Consider the following 17,152-nt stretch of genomic DNA (forward strand, 5'->3'; position numbering starts at 1 on the left):
GGCTACCCCCAAATTTCATATATTTAGAAAATATAAACAGAAAAATGAGGTTGATTTTGCGAGGTTCCAGTGATTACCTGTACACCCCGCACTAACAGGCCGGTTAATGACCCCAATTTTCCAAAAATTAGAAAATAGCTGAAAATGGGGTTGTTCTTGCGAAGTTTCCAGTGATTACCTATACCCCCCACCAAAACACCGGTGAATGACCCCAATTTTCAGACATCTAGAAAATAACGAAAAACAGGGTCGAGTTCAGAAGTTTCCAGTCATCATCCATACACTCCGGACTAACACACCGGTTAAGGACTCCAACTTCAGATATCTAGATACTAAGAACAAAAAATGGGGTCGATTTTGGGAGTTGCCAGTGATTACCCATACACCCTGCAACAACACTCTGGTTTAGTGACCCCAATTTTCAGATATGTAGAAAATAGCAACAAAAAATGGGGTCGATTTTGTGAGTTTCCTGATTGATAAGCTATACACTCCGATTTAATGCTCCGGACCGAATTTTCAGATATTTCAGTTGAAAATAACAACATAAAACAGGGTCGATTTCGGGAGTTTCCAGTGATTACTCATACACCTCACACTAAAACACAGGTTAATGACCTCCATTTTCAGATATCAAGAAAATAGCAACAAAAAATAGGGTCGATTTCAGGAGTTTCCAGTCATTATCCATACACTCCGCACTAACACACCGGTTAAGTACCCCAACTTCAGATATCTAGAAACTAACAACAAAAAACGGGGTCGATTTTGGGAGTTGCCAGTGATTACCCATACACCCCACCCCTAACAAACTGGTTTGGTGACCCCAATTTTCAGATATCTAGAAAATAGTGACAAAAAACGGGGTCGATTTCGCGAGTTTCCTGAGTGATAACCTATACACTCTGCTTTAATGCTCCGGGCCCAATTTTCAGATATTTCAGAAGAAAATAACAACAGAAAACAGGGTCGATTTCGGGAGTTTCCGGTGATTACCCATACACCTCGCACTAAAACACCGGTTAATGACCTCAATTTTCAGATATCTAGAAAATAACAAAAAAAAACCGGGTCAATTTCGGGAGTTGCTAGTGATTACACATACACCCTGCCCTAATACACTGGTTAATGACCCCAATTTTCAGATATTTACAAAATAACAACATAAAACAGGGTCGATTTCGCGGCACCTCGCCCTATCACACCAGTTAATGAGTTTGCAATGCTTAATTTTCACATGAAGACTTCTGTTACTTACAGTTTGTATAGATTTGAAATAACAACAGAGAACGGGGTTTATCTCGCGTTTGTGGTGACTAGTGATACACCCCACATAACTGACATCCCTTAATAACCCCGAATTTTCAGATATGACTAAAAATTATGACTTTGCTAGTTTTCAGCACTTATTTCAACAGAGAGTCTGAATGGGGGGGGGGAAGAAGGGTCCACTTGTCGGTTAATATTCAGTCAATTAGTCGGTAGTATTTTTCACCCTTTGTTGCTTGTCGGCTAAGCAGCACAATGGGTTGACCAGTCCAGTTTGTAACTTCTTGGATAATGTGGAATAAAATGCGCAAAAAGGGCCTGTTTTAAGTACTCCATTTTCAAATAATTGGAAAATGATTGAAAGTGATAACCTATATACCCTGCATTAGAAGATTGTTTAACACCTATTTTTAAATCTTTGGAAAACTATCGTCTAGGACTCGATTTTGTTTGTTCAACTACAGAAACTGGGTCATTAGGCCACTTGGGTAGAAAGGGACTACCCGCAGGTCAAAAAGAATGTTGTCCTAGCTTCTTGAACCATTTTAGACCGAAGGGTCACTTATCGGTATCTAATCTACTTGGGCTATCCAGGCATGTTCGATATCTTAAAAAGTTTGAGGGTTCTCATTGTTGATTCTGTAGAGTCCAGGAAGATAGTTTGAGGTTTGGAATTACAGCTTTATTGTAATTACAGCTAGTAATACGCTACGGCTGTGAATTTATAAATTAGTATCAAACCGCAAGTGGACAAAAGAATGTTACATCCATATTCGCAAATGTATATGCACTACTGATAGTAACTGTTTTTCTTGAATGTATAACATTTTTTGAATTACATTGATTTATTGAAATAGTACAAGGCTGTGATGTACTTTGCAAAACTATCCTCACTAAAAAGTAACTGAAAAATATGCATAACTTTGGAAGCGCGGTGGCCTCCTGGTGAGTGCACTCGCCACTCCGGATTGAGTGGTCCGGGTTCGATCCCTGGCCGAAGACATTGTGTTGTTTTCTTTGGCAAGACACTACTCTCACAGTGCCTCTCTTCACCCAGGGGAATAAATGGGAACCAGCGAATTTAATGTTGGGGGTAACCCTGCGATGGACTTGCATCCCATCCAAGGGGGAGTAGAAATGCTCTTACACATTTCTTGCTACAGAAACCGGAGTTGAGCGCCTGCCTCAATGAGCCAACTGACTTGCATCAGGCCTTACTTAATGCATAACTTTGAAACGGTCATAATTACTTTAATTATTGGTGAAAGTCCTCATCATTCCACCCCCTTATAGGTGTGCTATGACACTCTAAGTCCTCAAAGAGACTAAAGTCATAAAGATTTTCAACGTCGATTGGTGTTTCTATTTCAACTTCATTGAAATGTAAGTAGATTTCCTCAGGCTCTTCAAAAGTAGGAGAAGTAACTGAGTCTCCACACATACATCTCAGTAACTTTAGGTCCTTTTTGTAGACATCAACTTTCTGTTGAAGGAGTGACCGCAAACCTCCATTCACATTTTCCCCATCCAAGTAAGAAGTGATGACATTTATTTGCTCAGCAATAAACGTGAAAAATCGAAGCATTTCTTTTTTCACCAAGGTCTGTTCCTCCTTACATCTGTCTCCCAAAGACATCAAGTGTACCAACTTTTTCTCTATATCAGCTGGCACATTGTTGGTATCATTTGAAAAATGAAGTTCACAGTATATAGGTCACTGCCTGGATCTTCAATGTCCTCAAACGTGACTACCTCATCTCTCATCAGTCTATTCAATGTGGCAAGGCCCTGATTCATTGAATTGACCACTTTGTCAATCTGATTGGCCAATTTTATCGCAATGGCTTGGCCATCTGATATGAAAGACTTAATTAATAACCTGAAAGTTCTTGTATTTCAAAACGCAATCTTGGAAGCCACTACATTTAGAATAATCTAATACATTTTGTATATCCCCTGATCTCTTCAGTCGTGCTTTGCAATGAAGCTGAAAGATGACAATCAATACTTGGCACTCTACTAAGTCTTTAGTTCATTCAAAGGAATCTACTGTTAACCTACACAACTTGACAACTGTGTCTGTTCATGCAAATCAATGAAAATGGAAAGCGTTGTGGAGGTCGTAATTACAGCTGAGTTGGAAGAATTCTTTTTCTGTGTTATAAATATCTACGTACTCAAACACTCAACTCTCTTGTCAGAGAATGATATCCTGACCTGGTGAAACCAGCTCAATGAAGTTTGAGACTGCATCTTACATAAAAAAAGTAAAGACCTGCATATTTTGCTTTTAACTCCAAGAGAAAAATTCTTTCTGATGCCATCTTATGTAATCTCATTACCTCAATGTCCTGCTTCTTTTTACTCAATTGCTGCTGTGTAGTTCGAAAGGTAGCATCATTTTCTTGCCAGCGTAGTCTGATGCCATGCTTTTTCTCCAACCCCAAAAGGGTCTTCTCATTCCTAAAAAAAAAAAACCGTGCTCAGACTCAGTCCAATATTAGAAAGTTCAGCATGCAAACAACTTAACATAGGTTGTTAAATCAGATACAATGAAATATATGAAGTTCATATATTTTGAACTGCGGTATTAGATACATATGATACACGATCCTCGTAGTAGATAGCGCTATTTAAGCAATAGCGAAAATCAGACCTGAAAAAAATCAGGCCTGTACGGGATTCGAACCACTGACCTCTGCGATACTAGTGCAGCGCTCTACCAATTGAGCTAACAAGCCAACTGGGAGCAGGCCGTTGAGTTGATTCATAATAAACCCGTGAAAGTGATAAATCAGCTACAATGAAATATATGAAGTTCATATATTTTGAACTGCGGTATTAGATGCATATGGTGCACGATCCTTGCTGTAGATAGCGCTATTTAAGCAATAGTGAAAATCAGACCTGAGAAAAATCAGGCCTGTACGGGATTCGAACCACTGACCTCTGAGAGGTAGAGTGCTGCACTAGTATCGCAGTGGTTCGAATCCCATACAGGCCTGATTTTTTTCAGGTCTGATTTTCGCTAGTGCTTAAATAGCGCTATCTACTGCGAGGATTGTGTATCATATGTATAGGTTGTTAAATGAAACAACCAGCTGTTGAGGTAGGCCAGTTCTTGGAACCTTCCAGTCTACTCTGATGTGTAAACATTGTTTTTACTCCATAAACAGCTGTGACCAGTTTTGCGAACCACTTTCTAGTCTTTCCTTCGTTAAAGCTACACAAAAACTGAAAATACCTTGACATTTTTCTCTCCAGCATGTCTACTTGGGAAGGTTCTTGTTCTTTAGCATATGCAATGTGGGATTTTAGTTTAGAAGCTCTCACCAAAAGCTCAACATAGGTTTCATCCCACTGAAGAGACAAATCTAGAACAGATATTTACAATGTACTAGTAAATACTAACATACTAGAGACGGATGCTATTCTACAGCAACAATTTACTATTAATGGCACTAACATTTAATACTAGTACTTACAACGTACACGTAAATGAAGTCAAATACTTTTCAGTTCACAAGCTTAAGGGCCCTAGAATCACAAGATTATGCTGTTGGAGGATGACACTTCATGTTCTCGTTTCACTGATAAGGTCACTGGGAGTTCAGTGCCTGATCCTAACAACCCTTACATTCATTTGTACTTTTGCAATTGACAACCTTTATTTACAGTATAACATACCTTTTTCTCTTGGGACTATCTCTGACATTTCATTGTCCATCCACTGCCTTACTGTGTCCAAGTCACACCCATCTGAAAAATAAATACCAAAACACTGCTCACAAAATGCGGTTACTTTATTGCATTCAAGTTGGCACTCTAATATATTCAACAAGAGTAATGTGGCCCCTATTGTCTATATGTACATGTAGTAATCCACTATAATGTGGACACAATTATTTTTTCTTGTGGAGAATATCTCCCTATGTTTGATTCCAATTGCTTATGCACTTTAACTTTTTGAAGTAATATGAAACTGATAAATCTGTAAAGTAATTGTGGTTTTAATTTTCACTTTCAATCTCCTGAAGACAGAAAACTTAATTTTGTCAAAATGAACATTAACAATGAGAAAATCATATTATATTCTAATCACACTGAAACGATTATAAAATGGTTTGTAACTAATCTAAATAATCCCAAAACACAGAATAGGAGCGGGCATCTTGTTTATTGATGCAGTGAGTGTAAAGCGTTACAAAAACAGCATTATAGTTTTACAAAATCAGACAAAATTACAACAGTAAATAAGATAAAAAAACTAGGGTTGAAAGAGATGCCTCGAATGGCTCTTGCATAACCTAACAAACCTTAAATAGTGTACTAGCCCCTTGAGACACCTTACAAGCACGCTTAACACACTTCAGCAGTATTAAACTTATGCAACCTAATATATATACTCTTGTGAAACTAACAAAACGTTACAAAATATGTTTTCAAATTGTAATGTGTACTCCAAGAAAGTCATCAGCTTAATAGTCAATTTCTAACTTCATCAGTTGACTCTCTTTTGACAGCATGTTACAGGCATTTAAAGTGCTCTGTTGCTGTTTAATAATAGTTAGTTTCTTTTTGGTTTCAATTGAAGAAAATGTTATTTTCATGGGCCAAACTGGCAAAGCAAACACCATTAGCATACATTGAGCCCGGGCAAAAAAAAAAATGTACCATATACCTGGTAATGCAATAATAAGTTTTCTAATTTCTTCACCAAATGTAGACAGCAAAGTTGATGCCTTCTTTAGTCTTGCTATCATAGTTGGAACTGCAAGAAAAATTATTTTACAATTTGGGACAGTGGAAATGGGTATTATTAAAATAAAAACTAAGGAGGAGAAGAAAAATATACACACAGTCATGTTATCGACAAAAGAGAAATAGTCTTGAGAAGGAATTTGTTATTCATACCAAATCTGTAAAACAAGTATTCACCATAATGCAATGAAGCATCAGTGAGAATATCAACTCTTTTATCAACAGAGATTTCTTTTGTGATGGTAGAGAACTGACACAGGTAAGACCAAAATCTTTCAACACCTTCACCATCTGTCAATCCAATATTGGGTGTTCGCCTTGGACTAAACTGGACCTGGAGTTAACCATAAATCTATCAATAATAGGCAAATGTGGGGTGGCTACTGACAATGACTACTGAACTAAAATAATTATGTACATGTACAGTGTATTATCATTATTATGTATTACTGTAGTTGTTTTGACTCTTAAAAATACTCTGGTAGTTTTTAAATACAAGGACGAAGTATGGTCAAAGTTAGAGAGAATTTCTTAATCAAGCACTTCACAAAATAACACCAAGGAAACCATATTACCCACTTCCCAAACCATCTTAATTTGGAGTTACCTCACAAGAGGCTTTGTGTCTGTAACAATGAAATATTGGTATGGCAAGGCTTACACCAGATAACAATTCCTCTTGGGCACTATTGTAAAAAGATAGAAATAGTACAAAAATAGGTTGGGGCGTATTTGTCATGCATTCAGACTGGCATGAACAAGAAGAAGATAGGGGTAAGGGGGTGTAACATTGTTAAATGAAAAAAAACAAAAACATCTCCACATGGTACTGACCTTCAAGTGACTTGACAATATGCATGCAATGTCATACATGAGAACAACCTTCAGGGAATCTGTTGTGATATTTTCCCTCAGCTTCTTAAGCTTATAAACAGAGTATGATGTCCTAGGAAAAGAGAAAAAATCGATTGCTATATAGTAAATTTAAAAACCCATTTAAAGTGTGATACACCTGGAGGAATTAATAGTTTTGTGTTATGTAAGGTTATTTAGGTAAAAAAAATTGATAAAAAGCCAAAAGTAACATAATGGTGCAAAAGTGTTGAACGTCGCCACAACACACTTCAAATCAGTAATAACATATACATATATGTTTTGGTAGGGAAAGGGAAGAATTGAGAATTCCACCCAGATGAAGTTCTACCAATACTGCTTTTTCCAGTCATTCCCGTTCAGAATTTACCCATCAGATGACATGAAAGAAGCATTATACGAAAAAGAATAGGAAATTAATTACTGCCTGCCATGTATACAGTCAAAGACATTGTAATTTCAGCAGATTACTTAAATCTTCAATTATAATATTTGCATAAGTTCTTTTACATCCAAACCTATGAAATAAATTGTACAAATGTGAGCCTGTTCCACACGGTTTTATTATTATATATATGTAGTATATATTTCACATTCTAAATTATTTTCAAACTCTGGAAAAATTCTATTTTTCGGTGAATAATCCTAGCATGAAAAAATCAACAAGCATAAATTCATATTCATTTCACATGGATTTTGTGACCCAAATGCTGAAAGTTTGGAAAAATATCAGCAAATTTTAAATGCACCAAAACCTCACAAAAATATGAATTCACCTCTCACCTTTCACCTTGTTTAACAAGCTCTTTGGGAAATCATGCCTGCTGACTCTACCAAATACACCTTTCTCATCAAAAAGTCGACTCTTCCCTTTACCTCTAAGGGCAGGGAGGACTTCACCTGCATGGAATCTATTACAACCCTTGGATATATCACATAAATTATGTATCAAAGTTATTATACCCAATATCTGTTTTAATAACATATGCAGATCACTATCACCTACATTTGACACAATTGGCATAATGATACCTATAAATGGGAGTTCTTACCAAAGATCAAAATCTAAAATAATAACAGTTATCTGATTATTAACAATAATTTATGCTTTGAGCCACTTTAACAATCATACTATTAAGGCATTGATGTCAACTGAAAGTTTTTAGATACTATTTCATTAAAGCAGTAATCTTTCTATACATGTATAGCTTGGTTGAAATGAGGCCTTGTGCAAACTCTGGACCAGAGGCACTCTCCTCTCTGTACTCTAGCTGATGTTTTTCACTTTGAATTATTTTATTTAACTGTAGAAGCCTTTCCAGTCAATCCAGACTAGTAGGATTATGTCAAAGAATTCCCATACTGACTCCCTAATACATCAAGAGCACTCTAGAGGACAAATTCCAAAATATACCTGATCCAAAGATTTTTGTCCACAGTGTGGGTAATTGTCAACAAAATTATCTACATCATCCTGGTCACTAAACAGTAGATCCCCATGTCTTGATGAAATTGTATTTCCACCTTTTGCTTTCTTTCTTGCCAGACCAAAGCAGGCATCAATACTTTCAATGAGCACACCATTTTTCTGGGGTAAGATGAAAAAAGGTAATAATTAGATTTTTTTAATCACATTGTCTGAATATCTTCTGAATAAAATTGTCCTTTACTGAATGTGCTTCAGGGATACAACAACTCCTTGCACTCACTCATGGCCCAGTGTGCCACATGGCACATGGGGCTTCAGTATTAAAGGGCTCTCCACTGCTGGCAATCCTGTGCCTTAGTTTGTCTAGCTCACGGAAACACCAAGAAATAGTAATTACCTTTTCCTAACTGCAGGGTTAATAGTAAAGTCAATTTTATAATGAGCTGAAACACAAAATATTACTATGAAATCATCTCAAAACACTCAATAATGACAACTACCCCACTAAATTTCACAGAGATTGCATAAAGTGAGTTACCATCAGCCCTGTTATCATGACAGTCACTGTACAATGTTTTTACAGTGAAACAAAACTTGGCATTAACTGTTGCCTAATGAGAAACAGCATAAAGGAGGCTGGCAGACCACTAATAATAACACAATAATTATGTAGAACAACTTACTTTGGGACACAAGGGGTAGTCAGTGCCATGTAGAGTTCTGGCACAAAGGAGTCCACGTACCTCAGCTTGTAATTGAAATGTCTATATCACATGTCACAAGACGACATTAATCTAGGTTGCCACAATGTATAATATAAAATCTAAGTATATTTTAAAAGAAATATACCTAATATATTGCTACCATTAAATTAATAACTGCATGAAAAAAACAAGTTACTCCACATGAAAACTGACAAAACTGACCAAAATGAAAACTAGCCAAGCAAATCATATATTTATACTGATGCTTATTGGTTTCTTTAACATGAAGTAAGTAGAAGCTTCACTACCACCTACAGTACCCTGGATAAGATGTTATCACCTCACACTGGGTACTGATTTTCAGATGTTACCAAATGGCTGCCAGTACCTGTTTATACACCTAAGTGAGGAATTACACAATGTGGCTTAAGGCTTCTTGTCTATAGAAAGGAAACAAAGCAATGACAGAGTACAGGCTCAAACAAACAGTCTTTGACTCAAGAGCACACTACTAGCTCTCTAACCACTAGGACACTGTGCCTTTGCATCTCATCATCAATTCCTTTCCCCCATATAGGGCATGGCCAAGTTAGTCACCCACTGATATAATTAAATATCAGTTTAAAAATGCATTCCACTAACCTGTACTCTTCAAAGCAACCAGAGTTTAATATGGCATGAACGAATGAATGAATCTGCAAAACAATAAATTATTTTAATTGAGCACTTAGCCATTATCAACATAGCCACTGCAGCTAGTAAACCTTGTCTGCTTGCCAGGTCACCTTTCTGGGCAAGCTAGAACAGACCTACCAAGATCATCAACACAACTTGATGGCCTTGGTATTTGCAGGGTTTTAAATAGCTTAAATGGGAAAACTAACAGTCCAGAAGATTTCTGAAATGGACAGTGTAACTGGAAATTAAAATATTAGGGTACATAGCTTTTAAATTCAACACTCGCTAAGATTTGAAGGCCAGCACTCCAAACATTTTGATGCACTGAACCACTGCCCCCTTCTCCAGAATGTAACTGAGCAATTCTCAATATGATGTTTAAAAAAATAATGCATTTATACTAGAAAATTTATAAGTATATTAAAAAACACTGATCTCATAAAGAACACCATGCAATAATAAAACTACTTACAAAATTAGGCTGCAAAGGTGGTGTCATTTCCAAAATCAATTCTGAAAACTCCTTTATAGACACCCGACTGTGCAAGAATAACTTTTCAGCAAGGTCCATTAATTTAAAATGGAAGCCCACAGACGGTCTCTCAGGTGAAACTGGCGAGAACTGACTACGCACCAAAGTAACTGCATGGCTTTCACAGTCACAGATGGCGACTTCCTTCAGGTGCTGGTTACCTATATGTAGAAACAAAATAGCAAAGATGTACATGTATACACAAACACATTGAAGTTAAAATTGTAAATCATTGAAGATAGTACAGAACCAACACTGCAAAAATATTTTGTCTTCAAAACCTCTGACAATTGCAAACATTTTGAAACTTTGCTTAACTTTGCTTTCGAAAGCCAACATTGTGCAAGCTTTGACTTTGTGTCCAACTTACCGAAGGCATCTACTAGTTTGAACCATTTGAGGAAATCTTGAAGAACAAGAATGGCCGGATTCAATTACACCATGATTAGGAAACAATGGAATGAATCTGTTATCCTTTAAAGAAATTGAAACAGGATAGTCAGTTGATAGATTTGTTATTATTTTCTAAATACATGTAATCTGCGTACGTGTCATCGATGCAAAACTTTGCTAATAGAGATTACAAAACAGCGCATTAATCCAACAGCTTATTGAAGTTTGACTGCTGTATTTCCATATATTAATATACATACAATTGTAATATATGCAAGCAGTCGTTGATAAATACCTTCCATTGCTCCAGAACGTGGAACGTGGAACGTGGAACGTGGATTTCTTTCCGCGTGCAGATCGTGGGCACAGGTTAAACAAAAAAATTGCCTCGGGCCGCAGTACCGACATGGCAAATAATGGCTCATTTGGATCTCGTTAAGACAATTGAAAAGAATACTCAGACGATTGGGATGTACAAGACGTCGGCGTGGAAGCAATTTGAATGAGGTGGTAGAAGCAGTCGAGGAAGAACTCAAGGGGAGTGGAAGCCTTCTCGGATATCGAGCAATGCATCAGACTCATCAATCAGCACAGTCTTGTTACTACGAGGGAAGTCGTTCGACATGTTTTGAGGGTTTTTGATCCTGAAGGGGTGGAGCATAGGTCACAGCATAGACTACGACGACGAATTTACAGGTGTAAAGGACCAAATTACTTATGGCACATTGACGGCTACGACAAACTAAAACCGTTTGGATTCTGCATTCATGGTGCAATTGATGGCTTTAGTCGAAGGATCCTATGGCTGGAGGTTGCATCTTCGAACAACGACCCTCGTATAGTAGCTCAATATTTCTCAGACTATGCAAGACAGTTAGGAGGTACGGCAAGGATTGTACGTGGAGATAGGGGATCTGAGAACAGGAACTTAGCAGCTATTCAGCGTTTCTTTCGGCGGTCCATGAGTGACGACTTTGCAGGTGATAAAAGTTTCATGTATGGGAAATCTACAGCAAACCAAAGAATTGAAGCATGGTGGGGATGTTTGAGGCAAGGATGTGCAGAATGGTGGATTACATTTTTTAAGGACTTGAGAGATTCTGGTTTGTATCACGATGATGATATAATACACCGCGAATGCCTGAAGTTCTGTTTCATGGATGTCATACAAAGTGAACTACACAGAGCTGCACTGGAATGGAATGTTCACCGAATTCGACCGTCTAGCAATGTGGAATCTCCGTCGGGAAAGCCAGATGTACTCTACTTCGTTCCAGCATCAGCTGAGAGTCAAGATTACATGACTCCTGTTGACATCGACGAAATCGAAATCGCACAGGATACGTGTGCCGAGCAACCACAAGCGAAAGGATGTCCCTACTGTAAAGAGCTCTGCGATCTAATCATGGAGGATGAAGGTCTAGAGCCAGCTACAACAGCAGAGGAAGCTCTCCAACTCTACTTAGATCTACTGGATCATATTAATGCCATACCATAGAAGAATGGTTGAATTTCATTCCTGTTCACAGGCTACCCAGCATGAGCAGTGTTTTTGGTACACTCAAAAACAAAGCTTTGTATGCGGTTGGTTAAGGAGCTATGTTAGGTTCGCAAATATTCAGTGTGGCCATATGTACATTGCAAGGTATTTATTGTTGGTCAGATCTAATGCCGCTATCATTTTGTGGGTGGATACCGAGCCACACAAGTAAATAAATTAAAAATGCTATTTGAAATCAACTTTATTTCTTCTCTGTTTCCAACATGTTTTCTAAATGTGGAAAGGAACTTAAACTCTTGACACTAAGAACGGATTATTTTCATTCATAAACTACACACCTGTGGGGGAGAGAAATTGCCTGACCCACCATTCACACTCTTTACAGTACAGTGTATTGTAAAGATATCATCTGGCCTGGTTATTCGAAATCTATGAACTCAACAAGGTAGAACAGCAAAGTAAATAGCAGGTAACGAACTATTTTCCATTCTGTTTTAAAAGTGTTATGTTAACACAACCTATCAGAGTACACATGAATGACATTTATAAAAAGAAAAGAATAATTAATCCCCTACTGCAATGAGCAGCATTATCCTTATTATCTCAGTGCAAGTATGTCGCCCCCGCAAACCGAACCAAGAGCTTGCAAATCTCCATCTGTTGCCATCCTCACAGCTGTAAAGTCCATCTGTAGTAAGGAAAAACGAGTTTATCTTAGAGAAAAGTATGGAGTCAAACTAGTCAAGTAAAATAAGCCACTTGAGGTGTAATACGAATACGTAAACTGTGAAAAAAAATACATAAAATACTTGCAGGTCCTATGGGTATATTTCCCAAGATAAGAAACACAAAAAGGAAAAATGGCAACAGATACTATAGAATAATACATGGATGTACACAGATATGGAAGTGCTCAACTCAATATATCATGTACAGCAAACAAATAAGATCTTGAGTTTATATGGAATTTCTCTGCAAGTATTCAACTTAATATATCAAGCAGTAAATAAGTAAGATCTTGAGTTAAATACAAGAAGAGAAATTCCATATGTATACAAGCAACATTTGCCGTATATCATGTTCAACATGTACATGCCATATATCAGGCCCAACATTTGCCCTACATCAAGTTCATCAACTTTGGAATGTTTCATAAATTAGTGGGCAAAGGACTACATGCTTGTCCAATTTGGAAGCAATTAAATTTAAAAAAAAAAACTTTCTCTCATCCAATTATTTCCAAATCAATTACTTTGGATTCTAGGAATGATAAATAGCTACCAATATAAAAATTATTTTGTATGCAATGAAATTAACCTCACTAAACTCGTTAGGGAGTAAAATTTCTTTCAAATTATTAACTCAAAACCGAGGTTAGTCTGGCTAGTTTTAATACTCACAAAAAAAATTTAATTGGCAGCCATTTATGAAAAGGGTCAAAACTATTCCCAGTGAAGCACAAATAACCGTCCCATCTTGAAGTTAAATGATTAAAGGTTTCTCGAAAGTAAACCAGACGTAACAAGAAGGTAAGGAAAGTGTAAAAAGACAATCTGAGGTATCAAATTTAAGTGCGCCACAATCTCGAGTCTAGTACAGGAAACAGTTCTCAACGAATTCTTACCCTTTCGTCTTTAAACTGTTGGCAAAAGCCATCTTTAATCCCACGTTCTTCTTTTAAAAAATTGAAAACATAAAGAGAATGCAGCCAAATATAAGTTTTTGTACCTTCAGCATTTCTAATTTGAACGAATGACAGGAGAAAGTGTCAAAATACCTGGTTCGGACCTCCGAAACAAGCTGCTCTTTCAGAGAATCTATGTTGCTTATCGGCAATGCAACCTAGCCTGCGTGCCACTCGGCCCAGCTAGGTAGCCAGGCAGCTAAGTCGCAAGAAAGTAGCAAGAAAGTCGCAGCTAAGTCGCATGAAAGTAGCAAGAAAGTTGCAGCTAAGTCGCAAGAAAGTCGCAGCTAAGTCGCAAGAAAGTAGCAAGAAAGTCGCAGCTAAGTCGCAGGAAAGTAGCAAGTCGCAGATAAGACGCAAGAAAGTAGCAAGAAAGTAGCAGCTAAGTCGCAGCTAAGTCGCAGCAAAGTCGCAGCTAAGTCGCAAGAAAGTAGTAAGTCGCAGACAAGTCGCAAGAAAGTAGCAAGAAAGTCGCGATTTATTCTGTTAAAGTGGAGAGACAAATTGTCTCTCCACTTGGTGCCAGGAAAATTTCTTGCTAGGAAGACGAGAGAGTGACAACATCTGCACCAGTGCCAATAATAGTGTGATGGCTGATTAGGGTTTTAATATTGATGATCTATTATGTAGTAAAGGGGTAAAGCTAAACCTTCCACCATATCTTTTAAATCGTGCACAGTTTTCACCAGAGGAAGTCAAAGAAACAAAAACCATAGCCAAAGTCCGGATTCATGTGGAGAGGGCCATACGCCGCATTAAAGAATATCATCTTTTCGACAATGAAATTCCTTTGTCACTTTTGGGCACTGTTAATCAGATGTGGACAGTGGCATGTTTGCTTGTAAATTTTCAGGGACCATTAATTTTGAAAAATAATCTGTCTTAGCAAGTGCCACAGGGTGTTATCATTACACATATTACAATAGACCACTTTCATAAATGGCTGCTGGATTAATATTCTTTTGTTTAAATTCAAATTTGCCTAGGTGGCCTCCTTCTCCAGTGCCAAATTCAAAAGAATACATTATCTCAAGGGAGGCCACCCAGGCAAATTTAAATTTAAACAAAAGAATATTAATCTGGCAACCATTTATGAAAGTGGTCTATGATGCAAGTGTTCTCACAAAAAAAAGTTAAAATAAAACATGTCAGCCTTATCCTTACATTTTGGGAAAAAATAGGATCAAATACTGCTCTTTGGAAAAAAAACAAATCATCACTGATGTAACACAAAAAGTCACACCAATCCAGGCCAGAAGTACCTAATTGGCATTGTACTTGTGAATAATATGCATGTTGCTTGTTTAGGGTTAATTCATTTGAAATGGGGTCATTCTTAAGGTAAGCCAGATCATCTAAGCTGGTCATTCCTTCCTGGACAACCTTTGTCTCAAAGAAGCCATAGGGACTTGATGAACCATTTTGAGCTGCCTCAATATCTTAAACCTTCCTGTCTGGAAAACTTCCAAGCCAGGGGCATTTTGGATTTATTACCAGACCACTTGAGTACAAGTTTACCATCCCTTCCTTTGCTTTAATGGCATATATGGATGCTGCTTTACCCCTCATTTCTATAGCTGGTTCATAGCAGCTGTCGGTACAAGCCTAGATGGCTGAAGTTGTTTGACAAGAGTATCAAAATTAGAAATTCTCTTTGCGACTGTTCCAAACTTGCTTGCAGTGATTCTTTTTTTGTTAATAAATGCCAAAGGTCACTTTCATCCTGTTCTCTCATTTTTTCTTCTAAAGCATGTACCATCTCTAAAGTGACTGACAGTGACTCTAACTTTGCTGATTTGTTGCTGTTCAAACAAATTGACTCATTGTTCTTAAACCTTTAATCTGCATTAGGAAGGGGTAGCTTGGGGAATGAGGTGTGGGCAGAACCGTTTATGACATATTTTTCTGTGAGCCTTTGCATTGTTGGTGAGATATTACAGACCCCTTTGGCACCATTCCAAATTTGGTTTGTACAGAAGTAAGATGTGAGCTTGAAAAGTTTTCCAGATCTGGTAACAAACTCCATAGCAAAGGCTCAGGATTTAGATTTTTGAGTTTAGCTTTTTGATCAGGGCCCAGAATATGATACTGGGATGCAGGTGAGTACAGAGTGGTTTTAATGAATGTATTATAGTTTGCACCCTCCTGAGGCATCTTCACCATCAAGGTGTCCACACATTGAGGATTTATGTGTTTCCCTCTGGGAACATTCCATTGCTGCGCCATCATAGTATATGTCAGATCATCAGGTAAGTTCTTTAGCCCAAGTTGCATAAAGTGTGACAAGTAAAAAAGAAGGCCCACAACATGGTGACAAATCCCTCCAACACCTGCTACACAAGAACACTTTCCAGACACTGTTGTTTGATCCATACCAATTATCACTTGAAGGGAATGTGGTGCTTCATTTTTCTTTATCGATCTGTAGCATCTGGCCAAAATAAATGCCTCCGAGTCACTATATGTAACTGAAATTTGTAAAATTAATTTGGATCAGTCTTAAGCACTTTTTAAGGAATGGTTTCATAACATGAAAGGCGAAAACATCAGCAACTTTCAGGAGACTACACCAATTTATTTACCAGTGCACTTACTTTTGATGTTATGGAGATATCCTGGTTCTGCAAAATATTTGTAAACTTTTGCAGTGCTTTCACATCCCGTTGAACGTGTTGCATATTTCTCTACATCGGTGAAGGTTATACTCGGTAAACGTGAGGGTCAACACTTGGATTACTGAGAAAATCAGTCCAATCGAAAAAAGCTAAATAGCGTCAACCTTCGGTAAGTTTCGCATTTTGTAGACATGCAACTAGATTACAATTCTTGACAATCTTTACCTAACCCAAAGAAAGAGCAGAACTCTTGCGAAAAATCGAATAAATGAATGAATCAGTTGATAGGATTAAGCTTAAATAAACTTTCGCCTGCCATTCGTTTGTTCCCGACGCGTTAGAAGTAAAAGTGAATACAAATGCTCGATCACAGAAGCTCTTTGGACATTATGCAAATTTGACGAGTGGATAAAGATCGTTTTGCTCCAAAATAAAGAAGCTAATAGTGCAAACATTTGTGTAACTGACCCTTCGTGATCCCACGAAGCAGCCACAGTTTCCCATAGCAACCGATTTGTTCGCCCTCCAACATGGCGGAGAAGATCACGTGACTTCTTAGTGCAAGGAGCCTATTGATATAATTAACCCCGTGTGTCTAGAGTTGATCGAGAAAGTGGAAAATTGGGGTGAAGATTGGATTTGGCATGTTAAGATATATTCTAATTGCTGGATAAATTGTCGGAATTTATTGCCTTTTTACGAGAATTTCCACA

General features: G+C 37.6%; 1 protein-coding gene and 2 pseudogenes across 3 annotated transcripts; 1 reads left to right on the top strand and 2 right to left on the bottom strand.

The window, feature by feature from the left end:
• Positions 1 to 1,929: 1,929 nt before the first annotated feature.
• Positions 1,930 to 11,171, bottom strand: LOC148726052 (uncharacterized; annotated as a pseudogene). Its single transcript, XR_015989991.1, has 14 exons — positions 10,617 to 11,171; positions 10,187 to 10,407; positions 9,679 to 9,731; positions 9,016 to 9,096; positions 8,428 to 8,491; positions 7,680 to 7,825; positions 6,865 to 6,976; positions 6,638 to 6,721; positions 6,184 to 6,364; positions 5,951 to 6,040; positions 4,957 to 5,028; positions 4,514 to 4,643; positions 3,545 to 3,732; positions 1,930 to 3,122 (listed from the first exon to the last, which is right to left on the bottom strand). The product of XR_015989991.1 is annotated as an uncharacterized LOC148726052 (transcript).
• On the top strand, positions 10,361 to 12,379 carry LOC148726053 (uncharacterized). Its single transcript, XM_088728667.1, has 2 exons — positions 10,361 to 10,396; positions 11,154 to 12,379. Exons 1-2 carry the CDS (start codon positions 10,361 to 10,363, stop codon positions 12,135 to 12,137), a joined length of 1,020 nt encoding a protein of 339 aa, XP_088584793.1. The 3' UTR covers positions 12,138 to 12,379.
• LOC148726054 (uncharacterized) lies at positions 12,364 to 16,545 on the bottom strand (annotated as a pseudogene). Its single transcript, XR_015990033.1, has 4 exons — positions 16,419 to 16,545; positions 13,918 to 16,292; positions 13,765 to 13,814; positions 12,364 to 12,828 (listed from the first exon to the last, which is right to left on the bottom strand). The product of XR_015990033.1 is annotated as an uncharacterized LOC148726054 (transcript).
• Between the last annotated feature and the right edge of the window lie 607 nt (positions 16,546 to 17,152).

The sequence above is a fragment of the Stylophora pistillata genome, chromosome 7 (assembly GCF_964205215.1).
Source record: "Stylophora pistillata chromosome 7, jaStyPist1.2, whole genome shotgun sequence".
Classification (NCBI taxonomy): Eukaryota; Metazoa; Cnidaria; class Anthozoa; order Scleractinia; family Pocilloporidae; genus Stylophora; species Stylophora pistillata.